This window comes from Amyelois transitella, chromosome Z (genome assembly GCF_032362555.1).
Source record: "Amyelois transitella isolate CPQ chromosome Z, ilAmyTran1.1, whole genome shotgun sequence".
Lineage (NCBI taxonomy): Eukaryota > Metazoa > Arthropoda > Insecta > Lepidoptera > Pyralidae > Amyelois > Amyelois transitella.
This window is the reverse complement of record NC_083535.1, coordinates 10,692,529-10,706,614: the sequence shown is the minus strand read 5'-3', so window position 1 is coordinate 10,706,614 and position 14,086 is coordinate 10,692,529. Positions and strand designations below refer to the sequence as shown.

Genomic DNA, 14,086 nt, shown 5'->3' with positions numbered 1-14,086 from the left:
AGAGGGCGTGTGGTGGGGGCAGGGGAGGGAGGGTGGGTCCATGGAGTAGGGATTACGTCGCAAATTGTAGAGACTTACAGATACGGTGCTCAACAATTTGCTTACAATAGATATTCGAATGTTGTTTTATTTGTGGCAGATTTTTTTTAAACTTTTAATTCAGCTATATTTTAAATCGCGAATGAGTAAAAACCACCAAACCATGCATGCAAACAAACTTTAGAATTATTTATATTAATTCTAATCAGAGTATTGAGAATTGTGATAGAGCAAACTTCTACCTTGTTGTTACGTGTGAGAAGTATACAGTGCCAAATATCGAAAACCAAACAACATCCCGAACCGCTATCTGTAGAGACTATATTTTGTGCCACCGTAAATACGAATCTGATTTGAGTACTGACAGCACTACCCCGACCTGGGCAAATTAATTGCATTTATCAACTACGCTGCACCGACGTAAAACCTAATGGGGAAATGTATTAATCTGTTTGAACAACACGGTAGGATAATCGCAATGGACAAACACGGATAATCAGTTTTTTACGTACCTACTACGCATTTTGATTTTAATGTTTTTACGAAACTTAGGCGTGTCTCTTCTCAGCTCTGCGGGGTTTGAAAATTGAATTTCCTTATGCCTTTGCTCGTAGTAACTGAGCGTTGAAAGGATATTTATTGACTGAATTTTGTGACAAATAATTTTTTGAGGGATTAATTACAGAATAATAGGCGGATATTTAAAGTTCGGGAAAATAAATTGAAACATCATTGCTTTTGTGAGGAGAGGTATCAGTGAAATTTTGTCTTCTATCATCAATAACGAATAGAAACGCATGTGCAATTTGTCTAAGTTTCTGACATAGCATGTTCCCAACTGTACTCTTAGCTGATGAATCTAAAGCTGAAGTGCAAGAAGTTCGATTACATGAGTACGAGCTTTGTACGAACTTTCAATGATGTAAATATATTGGACAGTTTTATAGCCAATCGCCTTGCTGACACCAAGTTGCTTTTGGGATTTTAGTGACCTAGTTTTAATTCTTTAGACAACCTCTTTTTTTCTGATTGTTACCGTATATGCTTAATGAAAAATCGAAAGCCATTCCGCGATAATATATGGTATTACCAACATAAACAAAGAGAAAAGGCGTGATTTTATTTATGTATGTATGTATTAACAACATCGCCTGTCCGCGGACACGGCCTAGAGTTCTTTTTTGTACTATTTGCCAATGCTTTTGTATTTCAAAAAAACATTGACGCCTTTGTAAAAATTCCGATTGTACCGTACATTCCAGTTACTGAACTGTCAAAAATTATTTTGTGTGTAACTGTTCAATGAAATTCGGAATATTCCAGGCGTGCATTGAATATCCATCACTTGAATGTTGCTAGCAACGAGCGCTGTCGATGATAACAGAACACGTCAAGTATTCAATATTTCCAGGGATCCGATAAATTGCCCGGAGCGTTCAGTCAGATGCATGCTCAGTTCAGTGATATACCTCGTTAGCGAACGCAACGGGCTTGTTTTCAAAGAGAAACTATTTTAGCGAATTTAACGTGTTGTAATAACAAATAGGTTTTATCAGGAAATAAATGTTACTGATTTTTAAACATAATTGCCGATCACGGGATACCAAATCCTCAACTCAATGTCCATAAAAATCATCATAACAAAAAGTTGCTCAAAAATTTCATTCGCATTTACTTGTGGTACCCCTAAAATAATTATCACTCTTGTAAAATAAAAATTGGAAAAGTTTGATAATAACAAATATTTATATTTTTGGATTTCAAGCAGGAATATTCTATTTTTTTAAACCATTATGTTTAAAAAAATAGAATATTATAACATCGATATCTTAGATATTTATTGATTGAATTTAAAAAGAAAACATTGCTATAAGCTAGAAATAAATAATTCGTTTTCCAAAACCAACCTTCTAGCCAAAATTTAACGATAGAGTATTTACAATGGCTGTATATGATATAATGAAAAGGAATGTTAAAAGATATAAAAAACATCAAATCGCATTACAAGTAATGATGAAAAGATTGTTATTTCTTCTGTAATCTCGTTATTTTTATCAAAATATAGTGCATACGAAATACGTTTTACATAGTGGAATTGACGGTGACGCGAGCTTTTGAAGCTGCTGAAATCATATTTAAAACATTCTTTGTTCTATATGGGGTGAATATTGTACGTTAAGGACATTTTCATAGCATATTTGAACTATGAAACTGAGTATGTTTTCATTTTACCCTCTCATACACATTGTTTGATCAGACTGACGATCAGTATTGCGGGGGGATGGGGTAAAAAAAATCGCTTATTGCTGTACTTAGTTTCTATAACCTTTCGATAACCGAAGTATATTTGACTGAATCATTTTGCTATATTTATATTTCACCTGAGTCGATGAAGCCTATTTTTGAAGAATAAATGTCTCAATATATTTTATTAATAATGAAAATTTAAAACTTTAACCGAATATTGTTCAGATGCCAAATTAAGGATAAGTGCGGCTTGGGAATCTACGTAGCCTCAGTGCAAAGTGCAACGAATTCTAGGAAATGTGCTTCATTGAGTAAAATCTCAATTCACCTGAACAAAGATCGATAGAGCGCTCTGTCAGGGCGAGATAAATGCAAAATCTCCTGAAGTGATAGAATACAAAATCGTCATACGGCGAGCAAATATGCAGAACGGAATTAAAAATGAAACGTAAAAAACACGGGATATCGAAAAACTGTCAGGGCAACGTACGATTCAGTATGCATTTTTTGTTACAAAAAGAGCATGTCTTACCATACGTCGATTTTCATGACGTGTGGGATGAACACGGGATTATTGATACGCACACACTCGGATAAAACAACAATTCGCAATGGAAAATTGAACATCTTTATCACGAAGATGTCACGATTATTGATGTTTATTTATCTTTTTTTTAATTACACTATAATGCATGCGCAGAATAGCAACTGCACCGAAGTTCAGACTTGTAAATTGGCGGGAACCGCCACCCGTCGATCTATACATCTAGAGAAACTTCAAGGCAAATGGTTTTTCACTATAAAGTAGAGCAGGCTGTTATTTAGCTTTTAGTTCGCGATGTACGAAAAATATTTTTATTATCGTTCTGTCTTAAATCTGCTTATATTTTTCACTTTAGTCTGTCCTCTACTCTCAGAGTAGGTAGATAGTACATACAATTTGTTCGTTTAGAGGAATGAATTCCTATTTTTTGTGAAAAGGATGTATTAATCATCATCAAGTTATACAGCGATTCGATTATTTGTAGTTGGTGTTATTTAAAGATTTTATTTAACTTGTATGTATCTCTTTTCATTCTATTGGACCTTCGTAAATCTTAGCGACGTAATACAGGGAAGACAATCGAGCGTCGAGAGCAGAGTAAATGCAACTGCGGCCATGGATGAATGACTATTTCCTGAGTTACATTAGTTTGAATGTTATCCGTTTATAGCTTCGGCATTTTAAAATGAAATTTATACCTTTTCGGGCAAGGTTATAATCATTCTTAAGAGCCATATTCTCATGTTAACAGTCTCCGAGGTCACAAATAAGAAAAAAAGAGAAGACTCTCCTGACCTTCCTACCTTCTTGTTACGAAAATACTTCCGGACTTATTTTCACTACAAGGCATAATACAGCAAGTCGCATTCCGCCTCTGTCCCAGAGTTTTCTTCTTTTTCTCACGCAACGGATTGTAATGCATTTTTCGTTGTTATTGCAGAATTGATTTTCGCTGTAATACGTACATGCAAACCAGGCATTCTTCAAAGGACACCTTGAAAGGGCGGGTTAGCTAAATAATTAATATGACTTTCCCAACACTACGCCACACTCAGATTGAGGTACTTCTCAGGAAGGATTCCGCCACTATATATCAGGTGAAGATAAACGACAGCCAAACACAAAAAAGGTTACAAAGCTATTATTCTAAATGTCAAACTTAACGAGGCCTAAATGGGAATGGCAAATATAAGCAAGTTCACCGTAAATGCATACGATACTGGATCAATATACGATATTTTATTCATGATCGACTCCTGTGGTTGACTCTTGACACTGATTTTGATATCCCTGAACTTCAAGTCCTTTATAGAATTCACATCAAGAATTCAGTGCAATCGACTGGTTTTATTTCTTTACTTTTTCACATTTTACATTACATTGAAAATCTTTGCAAAAAATTAAAAGTAATGCTATTGTTACAACGAGCGCGAAACCCACACTTATGTATATATGCACCACCCTGCTCACTAGTCTAGAAAGAGAAAATAATATAAAAGATATAAAATAGACGAGTGTCGAAGTTACTCTACTTTTCTCTAGCTCGTGTTTAGACTTCGCTCGCATATGCAACAGGGTCGTGGGCATAGTCGGTTAGTTTGTGGACGAGACACCAAGCGATACAAGTTATAACAGAGTTAAAACCTAGGGGACGTACCAGTTCAATAGAAAATATTCAAATGTTGTCGACAATCGAAATGCAGATACGAGGTTTCTTGGATTAATTAAAATTCTGGATGCATGTACAAGATTTAATAGGGATAAACAAAGCAAGAACTTTATCTGAACTTAAATCTAAATTGGGAGCCACAAGAGTTTTTCTTTAAAATACGGAACCCTTCCAAAACCACATTCACCACAGTTAGCAATCGTCTCAGGGTTTGAAATGGAATAATAGACTCAAATATTAAAGGGCGTTCCGAAAGGCTAAAACAATATAAATACAATTACCTAATATGAACAATAACCAAATTGTTGATTTATGTCTCGAGTATATTTTGCGGAACTTGCCTTTTAACGGTATTCTCACGCACTGAACTTCTACTTTTATATTAAGTTATATTCCAAATTAATTTCGATTATTTGCATTGCTAAATTGCATCCAGTTCTGAGATACAAATGGTCCTGTCCTACGTCCTACGTCCCCGTGGGTTTTTTTTTTGCTCACCTACATTCATTTTTAATAATTTATTTCGCGCCGAGTTTTGATACTTAATAATGAGGCAAAAGGTATTTCCGACCCGACGACGTGTTTGAAAAATGGCTAGGAAACGAGAGATTAAAAACGATGTGCCATCCCGCTAAAGCGCGGGCTGCGCGCGATCATTTTATAAACTCAAAGATCTGTCAACGGTTTCTTTAAAATTTTTTTAATAAATGGTATGAACGCTTATAAATATAGCAGTTCCTCCAAAGAAAACAACGACCGAGAACAAAACTAGCCAGTGCTGATCGAGTGTCTGGAAGGTTACATGATCCTAAAGAACATGGGTAAACTTGAAGTAGCTTCGAAAAACATCCGTGCGGACCGGAAACGTAGAAAAAACTTACCTCCAGTTCTTCTAAGACCTTCTCCAACTGGTTCTCGTTGATGGGCATGGCTCCGGCTCTAGCGCGTTCCGCGTTCAACAGCTTCAGCCACGCAGTGTCCAAGGCATCCAGGTCATAGCTGCAAGCTGCCTCGGCACGCGCTGGAGTCGTACTCAAATGGTGTTTGTCGGGTTGGAAGTGCGCGTCCCGTGTCAAGTGTATGTACTTGTCTTTAGGTCTGTTAAAGAAAATTTTAAATCAGAGAAGGTATTTCAACGAATACAATTAACTTAAAGAGGCTAAGTAGTTTAAACGCGTTGCTCGAAGATTATCAGGGGGAATAAAATATTTTTTTTTGTATAGTACAAGGACTTAACAAGGTTGCGTGGCTCACAATTTGTGTATGGTAGGATTGAAAATTATTTTTTCATCAAATTTATTCTGCACTTGCGTGGACATAAACTGTGCCAAAAGGCTAAGATCACGGCGAACAAAACCACGGAGAATCGTTAATAAATTTTATTTTGAGTATTAATATGTACAATTACCTAACTAAAAAATGTGTTTTGGAAACGTTGTGAATGTGGTATGAAAAAATACTATAGATGAGTCTACCGTATGAAATACATGAAATAAAATTGTAACTGGATATTGTATATTTCCCGACAACAGCAAAAGTTTTATTCCATGAACAAAAGCAACAAAATATTTCACCAGAAGTTAGTTTTGAAGGTAGAAATTTTTAAGTATACTTAAATAACAAACAGGAATATAAACCAAAATTGCAATTGTCGAGGTCATCAATTCACCTGCGCATTTCTCAGGAACTTGTTCTTATTTTTCTTTTGATAATGTTTTAATCGACTTATTGTATTTCTTTAAACCTTAAATGGAAATGGACTGGACACGTTGCCAGGTGGAGCGACGAGATGCAAGCGTCAAAAACGTCCTCAGGGAAGACCACAAATGTGGTGGAAATAGGACGTGAAAAAGAAAGCCGGCTCAAATTGGATTCAAAGAGCTCAATGAAGAAAGGAATGGAAATAGTTAAAGGACACCATAATGGTTGAAAAAGGGCTAAAGAAGAAGAAATGATTGTATCACTAACAGTTTATTTTTCCAGTTTTATCAGAAAAGGTTATTAAGTTTATATTATAAAAGAATTTTCAATTAATGACATTCGAAATAAGTACTATACATCAATGGTAGTTAATATAAAAAAACCTGAACAAGAAAAAATAATCCCCTAGTAATGGCATATTGAAGTTACACAATAAAACCCACTCAAGCTACTTAACGATATTTTTACAGTTTATTTGTATCACTGTAACGGCAATGTCTTTCAACGACTTTTACTAGCTTTTGCCTGCGCTTTTGCTTGCGTATAAGGCATTTATCTCAAATCTCACGGGAACAATACTTTTCCTTGTAAATGTAATTACATTGGGAAATAAGGATTACTCGGGATAATTAGAATTGAAAAGCAAGGAAAAAAATAAGGATATTAAATAAAAACACTAATTTCAAATACTCACAATTTGAATTCTTGAAAATCAGGTGGCAGCGGATTTTCTATAATGGTGACTTTGGGCGCTGGCAGCGAATCAGGGTTGACTGGCACTTGCACGCCTCGCTCCCAGTCCTGCTTCCAGGTGTCCGTGATCACCCAGTACTCGCTAGCCGTTAGAGGCTCCGAGTCCGGCAGTTTCATCGCGCTGATGAGATCTTTTCTGAAAACCGAACACCAATCATGTTGATGATATGTTTTTTTTTTATCTGTTCATTGACTGTAAATAATATACAGTTTGGTATTGATATTTTCAAGCAACTTCTGCCATCAAATATATCATCAACATTTTACAATTACACAAAGACCTTAATTAAGAAAACAATAAAAACACCTTTCCTACATTTGTATCTTAAAATAAATTGTAGGGAGAAAGCACCTGTAACAAATCCTTGTTATAACTTTTCACTGAAAATTTTTCATGAAGTAGCAAGTTACGTGTTTTTTCGACACAACACCCAATCCGTGTCGCCTTTCTTATACATATTTAAATTCATTTATTCCTATAAGAATCATCACATTAAGTTATGTCTTAAGGCAGCATAAAATCAAGGTGCCCCTTGTTAAAATTGAATGTAAAAATATTCCCATCGAATTTTTAGATCACTAACAAAGATAAATAAATAAAATTGCACTTCATTCTACACCTCACAGAAAGCTGGATAGGAACTTTGCACAAGTAAATGTTTAACAACTTTAAACAGAATCAGGCAGTAAAGACGGATAGCGCCGTCCAAAACTTTTGAAAATGGAGTAAATGATTGTATTGCTTTATTCGAATTTCTCAATTCGCCCACGATATTTCTTCCTAGCAGCATACTCTTGGGAGAACAGTCTCAACATGAATTTGGCGTTACACAAATAGGTACATTGTTGCTTTAACCAGTCTAGATCCAGTTATGATTATTTAAGTTAATAACATTATCTTCCAAGTTTACACCTGAGATTTGTTATTAATATCATACCCCTGACTTATTGATTGCCTTACATTTTACACAACTTTGTTATTCCTGAAAAGGTGCTTGAAAATTACACTAAACATAGCTTACCAACAAATAAATAGGAACATTTTTTACAATTTTCGCATTCACGATATAACTAGCTAATACAATTATACAAATAGCAGTCTTAGTTCTACAATCTCTCTCATCATTTACATGTTTCCAATTGCAGCACAATTTTTGCTTCAGAACCCTGAAGCTGCTAATAGAAGCATGTAACTCACATTTATACAGTAATACCCGTTTCTTTTGTATTCCCTTACGCGGGAAAGGTGAACAAAAATAAGTCTTCTCAATAAGGGATAAAGACATTATCATATGTATGTATCTGTTATACAGTTGACTACATGTTTACTACATTTTTGAACACTAGGGCACAGCTTACTATACAAAGGTAGAGCTTCGCTTTAGCAATTACAATATGATTTCGCACACACATATATACATATATATGATAAGACAGACTTCAATTATTTTATATTCTAAAGTAATAGTCCCCAAAGGGGAAAAACACCTGCCAAAATTTATGTTTGACCTTTTGTAACATAAATGTTTATGTAGCACTAGAATATTATAGTTTCCTTTTTCATATTGTATAGAATATATGTCATAGTACCAATGTAAGTTTGGTACTAATTTGTGACATCTGGGGTAGTTACAATCATATGAAATTCAAACAAGTTGCCTTCTTATATTCAGAGCTTACATCTATACATCTCACATCATATCAACTAGTTTATGTATTAGACATGTGAACAAATTATTTAGCTTACACATATAAGTTTCACAAACAATATTCATTGTCCTAAGAATCATATGTTTATGGAGAAAAAAGAGCACAACTGCTCTATTAATAGCTCTTTGACAGACTGAATATTAAAATGTCACATTATTTTTCACTATTATATAGACATATTTGCATTGCTGACTTCCTGAAGAATTCTGGGAACCAGGAAACCTGAAGAAGTTCTTTCCATGATTCAAGCAAGCATGTCACAGTCAGTCAAAAAGATGAATTTGACACTTTTCTTACTCAAAATTTATAAGACAAATAATTTTGAGTAATTTTTACAGATGAATTTTTACAAAACATCACTTAACAATCAAACAAACAAGCAAAGGTCAGATGGGAGTTGCTTCTTGTAAAAACCTGACTCAACAAATCATGGATCTAAGGTCAAAGGGATTTCCCGGGCTCAAGAGAAGTGAGAATGCAACCAGGACTATAACTAGAAGGAAGAAGAATACATACATTCACATATTAATAGTACTTTAGAACTACTGATATTTCTACTATCTATTAACAGAATACCAATAAAGTAATATCTAAAAGTTCGATTTTGGAAAATTATACCTAGTATTACATACATATATTAAAAAGTCTAATAAACATGGTATTCTTCATTTCGGTGATGGGTTAGTAACCTTTTACTGTTTGAATCTAAATTTTATTGTCAAGCCATTCAGTTGAATGTGGCCTTTGTCTTTCCCAGACTGTTGGCTCTGTCTTTATAAAAATATGTTTTCTATATCAGAAAATCAGAAATATCATAACAGAAAACTGTTTTCCTCATGATTCTATTTGTAGAAATCTGCATGAACTTTCAGGCCTGGTATATATTTGACAGTGTTATGCAGCACAGCAATAGTAATTTAAACTTAATTCGCACAGCAAATACTAATTGCTAACAAAGTAGTTGTTACCATGGAGTAACATGTTTGTAACAGCTTACAAAAATTATCACTTAGATATCTTTAGCCTTGCAATTAATGAAAATTATATAAAGTATTTATAATATTGATAGTGTTCTGTATTGACTTATATTCATTATTTAGAGTTTTCCTTTTATATTATATAAGTTTACAAAGAATTTGATCAAACTTAAGCTCTAATATTGCAAGCTAAATCGCAGCAGGAGCAAATTCACAGCACTGCACTAGTGAATGATTTTTTTCAAGACATGATAAAACTTTTACACACAAACCTGAAGAGTTCAGCTGGTGCCTCTGAGGCACTTCTGTTGTATATAGATGGCATCTTGACGTCAGGGCGGAGTTGCCACAGTGCGTCTTCGGGCTCTGTCCGCCGACGTTTGGACGTGCCGGCCTCCTCCCCACGCACACCGGTCGCCCGCTTCGTGCCTCTTACTGACATCTTAGTGTTCACTCACAACCTACATGTTCACGAACCCACCACTGCTTTACACTTAGACCGTGGCAGCAGCATTGTGTAAAATGTCACATCTTTTGCTACATGATGGCACTTTAAATTGGTACAATGCAACCTGAAAAAAAGAATACCAATTTCAATAGTTTATACAAATTAAATACTACACAGTAACCAAAAACATGAAGAACTAAGATCACTATATCAGTTTTGACAGCACAAGTAGAAGTTGTATTGGTAAGTATTAATTTATCTTAACAATTTGCAGTTTTCTTGTCTAACCCTATATAATGCGCATTTTTTGCAAAGTGCAACAAATACATGATAATTGTGAGTAAAAATGCAATTTGACGTAAAAAGAAAATGTCAGTTCACTTTTTATTCCTATAAATGCTAATTAGAAGGGATCAGACTTTTACCTCACCATAATCTTAAATTTACTCAACAAAGCACATGGTATTCATTGTTTCTTATTTTGTGACGAAATTTAACTGAAATCCCGTTTGACGTTTCACTTTATTGCATGAGTAAAATGTATGGCGGGCATGAAGACAGCTCCGCGGTACTAGTAAATAGCGGGACAGACATTTCCACCACTCAATCATTAATTATACTTTAATTTTCACAAAATTTCTAAATGCACTCACATATCACTGGTATAGATCCAAATAATTTCATTTTCTAATAAATAACCGTAAATATTTATCTCACAGGTAGTGCCCACTGGAGACTACATAACAAAATTGACAACATAGATAGCAGCACTGTTTTGTTGCCAGATTGACGTTAGTCCTACGCATCTTTTCATTCCCTTTTTGCTATGAAGGTGTATTATTGTAGACTTTTGATGTATAGAAAAACAATTTACAATCATGCAAAATACTGAAATACTTTCTAATTTACATACATTTTCTGTTATAGACATTTGGCGCCATTGATCCAAAAACCACTTAGGTCACGTGACTATGTACGAATCACCAACGCAAGCCAAGTAAAATGGCCAAAACGCACATCGAGTTCATATGTCATTGGGTTTGAAAGGAACTTGCCGCATAACTTATACATTGAGATGTGATTTTTAATTCATTAAATTTAGAAGCAAACCAAACACGAACACATATTCAATAAACATCAGGTTTGATAACAAGTAGCACAAAATTCTGGAGAATAAATTACAACATGACAGACATGAACATAGAGCAAGAGATATCAATAAGAAGTTACGTCAACTCACCGCCAGTTGGCGCTTTCATTAAAAAAAATTAATGTTGCCATAGAAATAAAAGGGAAACGAAACTAAACGCAACAAGTTAAATTAAGATATTTAATTTTGTCGCAATGCAAAAAATCTTCTGAATAAATTTTCATACCTAGTCGTTATTAATATATTCCAGTTAAGTTAATTTAAAGAAAAAAAAACATCGTAGATTTTGCCTTCGATTAGAACATTATTTTTTGAAGATGGTAATAATAAAATGAACTAGTTGTATTGCCATATATAACGATGACTGACGATGACTCATAAAATGTTGCCTAGAAGTATTGGGATTTTAAAATATTTATTTTTTCCCTGATTATGAAACATCAGATGAATGCTGAAAATATGTACATACACATACATTAAATATATTAAAGGACCACGTACAAAATCTAAGTAGGTCGGACTAGATAGTTACCGCAATAAACACCTTTCACTCAAAGGTTGTTACCATTTATCCAAATCTCACGTCAATCTCGCATCGTCATCACATAATTTCTTTATACCCGATTTAAAAAAAAGAGGTTCTTAATCGTTAGTAAAAAGTGACTAATTGTTTTGTAGTACAAAAGTTGAATATACATAAGCTTCAGCAATGAACGGAATTGCAAATAATTATTCCGTTTCCCCAATAATTTAATGTTAAGTAGCGTTTTGCCCAATGATTTTTAAAGTAAGGATAGTCCCATTGAATTGAAAACATATACTGGTAGATTCTTCTTCTTCATACAAAGAAATAGTAAAGCCATCTCTCGAAAAAGCGATTGAACTACGAGACATTGCTGTTTAACGCGAATACTTCCTACAAAATCCTTTTCCTGGATGAAAGGAAGAAGAAGAACATAAGTACCTTAAAGGTACTTATGTTCTTCTTAATACTCATGATGGCTGGCAAAAGTTGTCCAAAGCACGCCGCATTGGATAACTTTTGTCCGCCAATTCTTACGCACAATGACCCGTTATTCCACTCCCGTGGAAATTTCGGGAAACCTAAGAAACAATATGCATACATAAAATCATGCCTATTTCCCGGAGGGGTAGGCAGAGACTATATCTTTTCACTTGTCACGATCCCTGAATACTATTTTCGCCTCGTCGGTTTTAGTAGGTACTCTTGACCTGACCTTTTGCCAGAACGTCTCCGATTTGATCAAGGTAGGTTTGTCTAGGCCTTTCCACTCTAACAGTCCTATTCACACTTCCCTTGTATATTTGCTTATTCAACCTGCTTTCATTCATCCTCTCGACATGACCAAACTACATATTTTTGTCACTATATCTAAGAAACAAATAGCAAAATTAATGATACTGTGGCGACATCTCTACGCCACTCGTCACAACATCCAATCTCACAACAACTGTCAATCATCTCGAAGAAATTGACGCGCTCAACCAATAGCAGAGAAGAAACTAAATCGCGATTTCAAAGATTTCACGGATTGGAGCTATATATACAACCTCCGACACAACATCGTCGGAGCCGCGTCCGCTGCGGAGAGGAGCATTTCGCTAGCGAATGCCCCCGCCCGCGCGACGCCCCCGCTACGTGTGCGAACTGTAAGGGCCCGCATACAGCGAACTACGTGTCCTGCCCCGTGTACCGCAAGGAATTGCGGAACAAAAAGGCAGGGACCGTGTTGCTGACCGCCCCGAACAGTCGCGCGCCCGTAGTAGCGCAGCCGCCCACGACATTGATGGCCGAAGCGAACGCCCCCACGGAGCGATCCGGTAAGCCCAAGCGACGCCGCAGGAGGGGGGGGAGGAAGCCGCAAGCGACCGAACCCCAATCCGAGCCGCAACAGCCGAAGCCGAAGGATGCGCAGCCCGCCGTGATAGCACAGAGCGTAGACGCAGTGGTAGGAGCAAAGTCGAGGCCGACGCCGCCCGCCCGGGCGGCCGCCCAGCCGACGCCGCCCGCCCATCCTCAGATGCCGCAGCCTGCCAACCGCAAGGGTAAGGACGACAGACCGAGAGGGAGGTCAGACGCCGTAGAGCCGGTGCTGACTCTCCTAATCGAAATCTTGACCGCGTACCAGTCCGGTCAAGATATCGTCCCGATTGTGCTCAGAGGAATGGCTACACTACTGCCTCTCAATGGATAGGTCCTTACGGGTCATCCACTGGAACGCCAGTGGACTCTCCAAGACGAGACGCAGCCTTCTGAAGTCAGTGGTAAGGGAGTATAACGTGGACATCATACTGATCTCAGAAACGCACTTGCGTGCCGCAGACCAACTGAAGTTCCCAAATTACTATGTTTATCGGCAGGATGAGATTTCGGTAACGGGGCTAGCCTACCGCGGGCTAGCCATACTTGTTAAAAGGAACATAGTTCATCAGCCGATACCACATGTGCAGCTTCAGTCGCTCTACGCACTGGGCGTAGAGATCTGTATCGATGGATCTCCGATTCGTGTGTTTGCACTCTACAAGCCGCCGAGCTCTACGTTGAAAGTGGCTGACGTCCATCTCCTACTGGACTCGCCGCTGCCGACGATTATAGCTGGCGACTTCAACTGCAAGCACATCGCCTGGAATTCCACGCGTATATGCTCCAGTGGACGCCGCCTCTTCGATGACGCTGAAAGGAACGGTTACGAGGTGAGAGGTGCTGAGGTTCCGACGCACTATCCCAACCAAGCCGCATTCTTGCCAGACGTAATCGACCTGACGCTCCTGAGAGGCTTCCCAGCTGCCACCGTAATCACTACAGATGTGCTGGAGGACAACATGG

The 14,086-nt window shown here is 36.9% G+C and overlaps 1 protein-coding gene across 2 annotated transcripts in view; it reads right to left on the bottom strand.

Annotated features, from left to right (window-relative positions):
• Positions 1-11,284, bottom strand: part of LOC106133999 (PHD finger protein rhinoceros) — a 29,679-nt gene extending 18,395 nt beyond the window's left edge. The window contains exons 1-4 of one of the 2 annotated variants that reach the window (XM_060953424.1): positions 11,002-11,284; positions 9,913-10,212; positions 6,895-7,089; positions 5,381-5,597 (exon numbers count right to left, since the gene is read on the bottom strand). In XM_060953424.1, coding sequence (XP_060809407.1) covers positions 5,381-5,597; positions 6,895-7,089; positions 9,913-10,082 — 582 coding nt within the window. In that variant the 5' untranslated portion in view covers positions 10,083-10,212; positions 11,002-11,284. Of the gene's footprint in view, positions 1-5,380; positions 5,598-6,894; positions 7,090-9,912; positions 10,213-10,741; positions 10,919-11,001 lie in introns of those variants that run through there. The other variant, XM_060953425.1, reaches the window with a different exon arrangement.
• Positions 11,285-14,086: the final 2,802 nt, after the last annotated feature.